This window comes from Emys orbicularis, chromosome 20, assembly GCF_028017835.1.
Source record: "Emys orbicularis isolate rEmyOrb1 chromosome 20, rEmyOrb1.hap1, whole genome shotgun sequence".
Lineage (NCBI taxonomy): Eukaryota > Metazoa > Chordata > Testudines > Emydidae > Emys > Emys orbicularis.
Window position 1 is genome coordinate 21517183 of NC_088702.1, and position 8294 is coordinate 21525476.

The 8294-nt window shown below is 63.9% G+C and overlaps 1 protein-coding gene across 1 annotated transcript; it reads left to right on the forward strand.

The window, feature by feature from the left end:
* Positions 1 to 557: 557 nt before the first annotated feature.
* SMG9 (SMG9 nonsense mediated mRNA decay factor) lies at positions 558 to 6605 on the forward strand. The gene is made up of 13 exons (XM_065420306.1): positions 558 to 713; positions 801 to 875; positions 1363 to 1597; positions 1946 to 2043; positions 2361 to 2473; positions 2847 to 2958; positions 3519 to 3614; positions 3885 to 3970; positions 4671 to 4777; positions 5251 to 5358; positions 5625 to 5750; positions 6006 to 6150; positions 6527 to 6605. Exons 1-13 carry the CDS (start codon positions 558 to 560, stop codon positions 6603 to 6605), a joined length of 1536 nt encoding a protein of 511 aa, XP_065276378.1.
* Positions 6606 to 8294: the final 1689 nt, after the last annotated feature.

Here is an 8294-nt window from a genome sequence, read left to right on the forward strand (position 1 = left end):
GACCTCAGTGATCATGTCTCTTCTGTGATATCCCTCTGCAGTGTGGGGAAATAGTTCCCAAGAGTGTGCCTCACGCATATATGTATCCATCTGCCATACCAGGGAAATAGTCCCTAGCAGCCTCTGCAATATATCCCTTCTTCACCCATTCAGGGAAATAGTTCCTAACGCCCTCTTTGGTATGGTATCCCTCCACCACACTGGGGAAGGAGCCCAATGGCCCTCTTCCCTTCTGTGGTGTCCATCCGCCATACCAAGGAGTAGTTCCCAGCAGTCTCTTTTCTGGAATATATCCCGCCACCATGCTGAAGAAATAGTCCCAAGGTGTTGAGCCTCATCTCCCCTCTGGTATCCCTCCACCGCTCTGGGGAAATAATCCCCAGGTGTTGTCACATTTTCCCATATGGTATTCCTCCCCCTGCTGGGGAAATAGTCCCCGCGTGTTGAGCCTCATCTTCTATGTGGCATCTCTCCCCCCTGTTGGGGAAATAGTCCCCAGCAGCCTCCGCCGCACCGCTGGGGTTGACGTGACTCTCGCCCTCCCGCAGGCGGCGGCCATGTCGGACTCCGGGCACAGCCAGCCCGGCCTGTACGGCCCCGACCGCCGGCGCCGCTGGAACCGTGACAAGGAGCTGGGCCCCCCGGGCGGCCCCCAGAGCCTGTCGGGGCCGGGCCGGGAGCGTGACTACGGCCCCTGGGACCGCGAGCGCCGGGTGAGTGACGGGGCAGGGGAGGGTCCGTGGGGTGCGGGAGGGGCCGTGCAGGGACCCCCCCTCACCCCTCTCTGATCTCTCCCCCAGGAGCCCGCGGAGGAGCCGGTCGGGTCCGTGATGCAGAAGACGCCCATCATCCTGGCCAAGCCGCCTGCTGAGAGGGTAAGACCCACATGGGAAGGGCGCTGCCCCCCAGGGCCTGTCACACCCACCCCTGTGTGTGAGACCCCCACCAATAGTGGGTCTTGAACCCACCACCAGCAGTGCTAGCCCACAGGGCTCTGCTGCTTCAGCTAAAGAAGGGGCTTCATCAGCAGGCAGCTGTAGTAGAGCTGGTATCCTCCACAGGAAGCTAAAGGAGTTACTCTGTCAGCATGCAGCAGCAGTAGGCTGTTAGCTACTATATAGAGCAGGCGCCAAGCAAGGGTGTCTCACAACCGCTTCTTAACCATTTGCAGGATACGTGAGTCCAATAAGAGTAAATGAGCTGGTCAGACCTTGGTCAGGACTCCTGGGTTCTGTATCAGCTTGAGGAGGGGAGTGGGGTCTAGTGGTTAGAGCAGGGCGGGGTGGGAGTCAGGACTCCTGGGTTCTGTCCTCAGCTTGAGGATGGGACGTGGGGTCTCTACCAGTCTCATTCTCCCCACAGTCCAAGCTGGCCCCTGCCCCAGCTCCGGCCCCACCCACCACTGCCCCGTCCCCCATGGAGAAGCCCATTGTGCTGATGAAGTCGCGGGAGGAAGGCAAAGGCCCCGCGGAGGGGGCTGCCCAGCTCCCTACAGCTGCCGCCAAGGGGGAGAAGGAGGGACAGCGCCCCACGCAACCCGTCTACCAGATCCAGAACCGAGGCATGGGATCCGCTGCCTCCAGCAGCACCATGGACCGTGAGTACCTGCTGCGGGGGCGGGGCTAGGAGGAAGGGGGGGAGTAGGAGGAAGGGGTAGGGGGTTGTAGCCCCAGGGGGATGGGATGTGGGAAGAGAACCCGGTCCCCTTTAATATGCATGTAGTTACCAGTGCCTGCCACCAGATGGCGGCCAGCCTCCAAGCAGCTAGTGGGTTTGGCGGTGGGGAGGGGGATGGATTTGGAGGCTGGGGGGAAGAGCTGGGAGCCAGGACACCTGGGTTCTCTCGCCAGTGGGTTAGAGCAGCACTGGGTGGGACATCACGTAGCGAAGCCCCTGGCCTGGGCTGTCAGACTCTCTGAGCCCCGTCTCTTTGTCCCTCCCCCAGCCGTGGTGGGCCAGGCAAAGCTGCTGGCCCCGGAGAAGATGAAGCACAGCATCAAACTGGTGGACGATCAGATGAACTGGTGTGACAGCGCCATCGAGGTACCTGGCCCCGGGACGCCCCCCACCCCACAGAGCTCCTCCCAGCCACCCCCTGCCCCCCCGGGCCCTGCTAGTGAGGCCAGATCAGAGCCGGTGGCCCCTAGCGGAGAGAGGCCCCGTGCCCCATTCCCTGCCCCCCTGAACCAGCTAGACCCTGCCCTGGGGCCAGATGGGAGCCGGCGCCCCCTAGAGGGGAAAGGCCCCTGCCCCATTCCCTGCCCCCCTGAGCCAGCCGGTCCCCGCTCTTGCACTGCTGCTCTGCAGGACTCCTGGGTTCTCAGGGAGCCGGCAGTCACTGGGCTCTCTCTCCTCGGCAGTACCTGCTGGACCAGACCGACGTGCTGGTGGTCGGGGTGCTGGGATTACAGGGCACTGGCAAATCCATGCTGATGTCTCTGCTGTCGGCTAACCAGCCTGAAGAAGATCAAAGGTACGGGGGGTGGGAGGGAGCTTTGTGGGTGTTTCAGGGGGGTAGCAACTGGGGAGGGGGCATGCACGGGGTCTGGCACGTTCGGGGGGGGATGGGCGTGAATGCTGAGTGGCCAGGGCAAGGGGGAAGTTGGGGTAGGATGGAGGGGGGTAGGTGGGTGGTTGGTGGATGTGGGTGCTGGGGGGGCACCGGCAGTAGGGGCAGTGGCAAGTGTTTGGGGGGAAGGTGGGATATTGGGGGACAGTGGGGAGGTGGGCTGTTGAGGGGTGTCGGGTGGGGGATGGGCATCAAGAAGCAGGTCAAGGGGGCACATATTCTCCTCCCTCCATCCCTACTGACCCTTCTCTGTCCCCCCCAATCCTCCCCATCCCAGGGCCTACGTGTTCCGCACCCAAAGCCAGGAGATCAAGGAGCGCGGGGGGAACCAGACCAGCGGCATCGACTTCTTCATCACCCAGGAGCGCATCATCTTCCTCGACACCCAGGTCCCTGCCCGCCCCCTTCTCCAGGGGACACCCCCCTCACGTGGCAATGGGCATGGAGATCCTGGCGCAATACTGCCTTTGGCCACCAGGGGGCATCACCACATGACTGCTGGGCCTGCCGAAGTTAGAATCATAGAATCTCAGGGTTGGAAGGGACCTCAGGAGGTCATCTAGTCCAACCCCCAGCTCAAAGCAGGACCAATCCCCAAGTTGGTCTGTGCCGGCCCAGCTTGTTACCCTGATGAGCTCAGTTCTCAGGACGAGGCCCCCTGGGCCAGGAGCAGTAGGGGGTCTATGTGGCACATGGGTCAACGGGGGCTGATTGGTGGCAGGGTGGGGATGGCTGGCTCCCTGGCTCTCTAGCAATGGGGGATCTCTACGGGCTGTGGGTGGATTCCCCCATTGGCTAAGGCAGGGTTACGGTGGGGTGATTCAGTGTGTGTGTGTATCGCCCCCTGCTGGCGGGGATGAGCCCTGCTCCGTGTGTGTCCCTGTGAGCACCTCGCACGGCTCTGGACAGTCGGACGCTGTAACGCTCCTTGCCCCGTGTCTCCCTCCAGCCGATTCTCAGCCCTTCCATCCTGGACCATCTCATCAACAACGACCGCAAGCTGCCCCCCGAGTACAACCTGCCCCACACCTACGTGGAGATGCAGGTAGGCTACTGCCCCCCACCTCCCATCCGGCCCCAGGGCGGGCACTGGCTGGCTCACTGGGACAAGGAATGGGGAATGGGGCCTTGCGCCTCTAGGGGGCGCTGACTCCAATCTGGCCCCAGGGTGGGGGGGAAGGAGGTGGTGGGTAGTGGGATACACAGCAATGATTGGTTGCTACTATTTGGGGGGGCATTCGCTTTGCTGGCCGGGTCCTGGGGGGAGATCCCACCCCAGAGACGACTCCTTTGACAGCTGCTCTGCTCCCCGCAGTCCCTGCAGATCGCAGCCTTCCTCTTCACCGTCTGCCACGTGGTCATCGTGGTGCAGGACTGGTTCACTGACCTCAGTCTGTACAGGTGAGAAGGCCCTTAGCAGGGTGGGGAGTGGGGCATGGGGCCATTCCCCTCTGGGGGGTGCTGGCTCCCATCCAGCCCCAGGGCTGGGACTGGCTGGCTCAGGAGGGTGGGGAATGGGACATGGGGGCCTTTCCCCTCTAGGGGGCCCCAGCTCTCTTCTAGTCCCAGGGCTGGGACCTGCTGGCTCTGGAGGGCAGGGAATGGGACACGGGGTCTTTCCCCCTGGGGGGCGCTGGCTTCCATCCAGCCCCAGGGCTGGGACTGGCTGGCTCAGGAGGGTGGGGAATGGGACATGGGGGCCTTTCTCCTCTAGGGGGCCCCAGCTCTCTTCTAGTCCCAGGGCTGGGACCTGCTGGCTCTGGAGGGCAGGGAATGGGACACGGGGTCTTTCCCCCTGGGGGGCGCTGGCTTCCATCCAGCCCCAGGGCTGGGACTGGCTGGCTTGGGGCAGGGGGATGGGAAATGGGGCACGGGGTCTTTCCCCTCTAGGGTGCGCCAGCTCTGATCTGGCCCCAGGCTGTTTTGGGGGATGGGCTCCGGGCTCAGCAATTCATGTGTGAATCAAGTTTGCCAGGTCTCAGCCCCGTTCCCAGCAGGGACAGGGAACCCCCCCTGCCCCTCCCACAGGCACTAAATGGCCCCGGGGACCCAGGCCCCCCCAGCTCCCCACTAACCGCAGCTCCCTGTGTCCCCACGGCAGGTTCCTGCAGACGGCCGAGATGGTGAAACCCTCCACGCCCTCCCCCAGCCACGAGTCCACTGGCTCCTCGGGCGCCGACGAGGGCACGGAGTATTATCCCCACGTCGGTGAGCAGCCGCTGCCCCCTGCGGCACAGTGCCCCCTAGTGCCATGCCGGGGCATCGGGGCCAGCCCTGACTGCCCCCACCCTGCTCCCTGCAGCACAGCGCCCCCTAGTGCCAGCCTGGGGCATCGGGCCCAGCCCTCACTGCCAGGGAGAGCCCCCACCCTGCTCCCTGCAGCACAGCGCCCCCTAGTGCCAGCCTGGGGCATCGGGACCAGCCCTCACTGCCAGGGAGAGCCCCCGCCCTGCTCCCTGCAGCACAGCGCCCCCTAGCGCCGCCCTGGGGCATCGGGGCCAGCCCTGAGTGCCAGGGGAGAGCCCCCACCCTGCTCACATAGCACAGCGCCCCCTAGTGCTCCATTGGTGAATTGGGGCCAGGTTATTCTAGCAGGTGTTGGTCTGTGCAGTGATGTCCAGGCTGAATATCCTCTCTCTCCCCCCCCCGCCCCCCCCCCGCGTCTTTGCCCCTCGCTCCAGTTTTCCTGCAGAACAAGGCCAAGCGGGAGAATTTCTGTCCCCGGAACCTGAAGCAGATGCACATGGTTATCGATAAAATCATGATGCACTCGCACCTGAAATACAAGGGTAAGCCTTCCCCGCTAGCTCCCCCCGCGCGGGGGTGGGGTGAACGGGGCCCCGGACACCTGGGTTCCAGGACGCAGAGCTAATGGCCCAGCTCCTGCTGGGGAAAGTGCTGGGGGATTTGGAATGGCTGGAGGCTTGGGTGTGATTCTCACCTCAAAAGTAACAGCACCCCGTAGTACTGTGCTGGGCTTTGGGGCCAGCCCTGACTGCTAGGGGAGAGCCCCCCTGCAGCACAGCACCCCCTAGTGCCACACTCTGTCTCTCAGGCACTCTCTCCATGCTGGAGTGTAACATCTTCCCTGGCCTGCCCTACGACTACCTGGACACGGAGGTGAATCTCTTCCTGCTGCCGTTCGCGGACAGTGACGCCGACGACACTTTCCCCAGAGCAGGTAGGGAGTTGGGATCCCGCCCCCGGAGTCGTCCTACTCTGCTGTCCCTCTGTGCTGCCCTAGGTGGCGCTGTGTGTATTCCTCCCCCTGGGCTGGGGAACAGGCATCTGCAGTCCTGGGGCGTGGCCTCTAGGGCGGCGCTGCCCTATGCCCCCTTGTGGTCCCTGAGTGCGGTCCCTAGGGCAGTGCCCTCCTCTGCCCCCTGCCGTCCTCGGGGCAGCCCTATTTTCATTCTCTCCCCCCTTGTGCTTGCAGCTCCTGGGGGTGGCCCCCTCTTCTCCCTGCTGCCCGGGTACAAGGGGCACCCCAGCTTCCAGTCGCTCATGGCCAAGCTGCGCAGCCAGATCATGTCTATGGCGCGGCCCCAGCTCTCCCACACCATCCTGACGGAGAAGAACTGGTGAGGGGCCGGATACAGTTGAGGGAGCAGGGGATTATGGGTAGGAGATTATGGGGCAAAGGATTATGGGTAAGAAAGTTTGGGGATGTACTGCAGGGAGTGGGGTGGGGGCTCTCCCGTTGCAGGCAGGGCTGGCCCCAATGTCCTAGGGGGCGCTGTGCTGCAGGGGGTGTGGTGGGGTGGGGGCTCTACCCTGGCAGGCAGGGCTGGCCCCGATGCCCTAGGGGGCGCTGTGCTGCTGGGGGCAGGGTAGGGGCTCTACCCTGGCAGGCAGGGCTGGCCCCTATGTTCTAGGGGGTGCTGTGCTGCTGGGGGCGGGGTGGGGGTTCTCCCCCGGCCATCGGCGCTGACCCACATGCTGTGCACCCCCCGGCAGGTTCCACTACGCGGCCCGGATCTGGGACGGGGTGAAGAAATCCTCGGCACTCTCGGAGTACAGCCGCCTGCTGGCCTGAGCGACTGCCACCCACAGAGCTGCCGCGCTGGGGGGCCGCACCGGGGCCCCCACCCTCTGCCTCCTGGGGCACAAGGGGCCTGCTGGGCAGCCCGGGAGGTGCTGTTTGGTCGCTGGCTCCAGGCGGGTGCGGGAGAGCCCGGGCGGGATGCCCCTCCTGGGCCACCATCCCACTCCCAGAGGGCACCCGGGGCAGAGCCGCCCTGACCCCCCCCCACGAGCCATCGGAGCTCTCCCAGCCAGACAGGGGTACTGGGGGGCGGGGGGGGAGCCCTCGCCACTCCCAGCCTGCCCGGGGCTGAGAATGCACCCTCTGCAATGCCACGGGGCACGACCGGGGCGGGGATGAACCATAGGGCAGGGCCATAGTCCTGAACCAGTGCCCCATGGAGCTGAGCCCTTCATCTCCTCTTCCCCTGCTTCCTTCCTTCCTCCCCCCCTTCATCTCTCCTCCTCGCCCCCTTCCACCCTTCCTTCCCCCTTCATCTCTCCTCCTTGCCCCCTTCCTTCCCTCCTTCCTTCCTCCTCCTGTTCCCCCCCCACCTTCCTCTCCCGCTCCTTCCTTTGTCCTTCCCCCCACCTTCATCTCTCCTCCTCTCCCCCTTCCACCCTTCCTTCCCCCTCCTGTTCTTCCCCCCCACCTTCCTCTCCCGCTCCTTCCTTTGTCCTTCCCTCCCCCTTCATCTCTCCTCCTCGCCCCCTTCCACCCTTCCTTCCTCTCCTCCTCCTTCCTTCTGTTCTTCCCCCCCACCTTCATCTCTCCTTCCCTCCATCCCTTCTTCCTTCTGTCCTTCCCCCCCTTATCTCTCCTTCTCTCCCTCTTCCCTCCCTCCTTCCTTCCATTCCTTCCCCATGTCTCATCCACACCAGCCTTAAGGAAGAATCTCTTTCCCCTCCCCCATTCACGCCCCCTTCTTTTCCTTTCCCACTGTCCCTGCCGCATGTGACACTCTGACCCCATACTGGGGTCCCCCCACAATGGCCATAGGGTCTCCCCTCCATCCGTGAGGACCCTTCATGCTGTGCCCCCCCCCCAACACCCCCCCCCCCCGCTAATAAAGAGGGCTTCAAGCTGGGCACTGACTTTGTGGTGGATTTTTTTTAACACCTGGAGAAATGGCTGCATTGGGGCAGAGCACCTCGTGCGGACCCCCCCACCCCACCCCCAGATCCGACCAACATCCACCTGGTATCGCACCCGCAAAGCACCAGACCAACGGGCCCGTCTGCCCGGTGTCGGGCACCTGTGACGTCTCAGACCAACGGGCCCGTCTGCGCTGGTAGTGGGTTGAGTGGGGGCTCAGGTTAGGCCTTTGTGGAAAGATTGTGAAGTCAGCACCTCTCAAAGCCAGGGATGGAACCCAGGAGTCCTGGCTTCCAGCCCCCCTCCCTTCTCTAACCACTGGAGTCCTGGCTTCTCCCCTGCCCCCGCTGTAACCACTAGACCCCACTCCCCTCCCAGAGCCAGGGATGGAACACAGGAATCCTGGCTTCTCCCCTTTCCTCCCCCCCCGCCTGCCCCTGCTGTAACCACTAGACCCCACTCCCCTCCCAGAGCCAGGGATAGAACCCAGGAGTCCTGGCTTCCAGCCCCCCTCCCCACTCTAACTACTAGACCCCACTCCCCTCCCAGAGCCAGGGATAGAACCGGAGTCCTGACTCCCATTGTCTACCCCACCATCACAAATAA

Bases quoted from the DNA above. Each gene is read 5' to 3' on its own strand.
- SMG9 (XM_065420306.1), top strand. From the start codon at position 558: ATGTCGGACTCCGGGCACAGCCAGCCCGGCCTGTACGGCCCCGACCGC. The intron at 2,044-2,360 runs GTACCTGGCCCC...TCTCCTCGGCAG, and splicing joins GGTGTGACAGCGCCATCGAG to TACCTGCTGGACCAGACCGA. The intron at 3,971-4,670 runs GTGAGAAGGCCC...TCCCCACGGCAG, and splicing joins ACTGACCTCAGTCTGTACAG to GTTCCTGCAGACGGCCGAGA.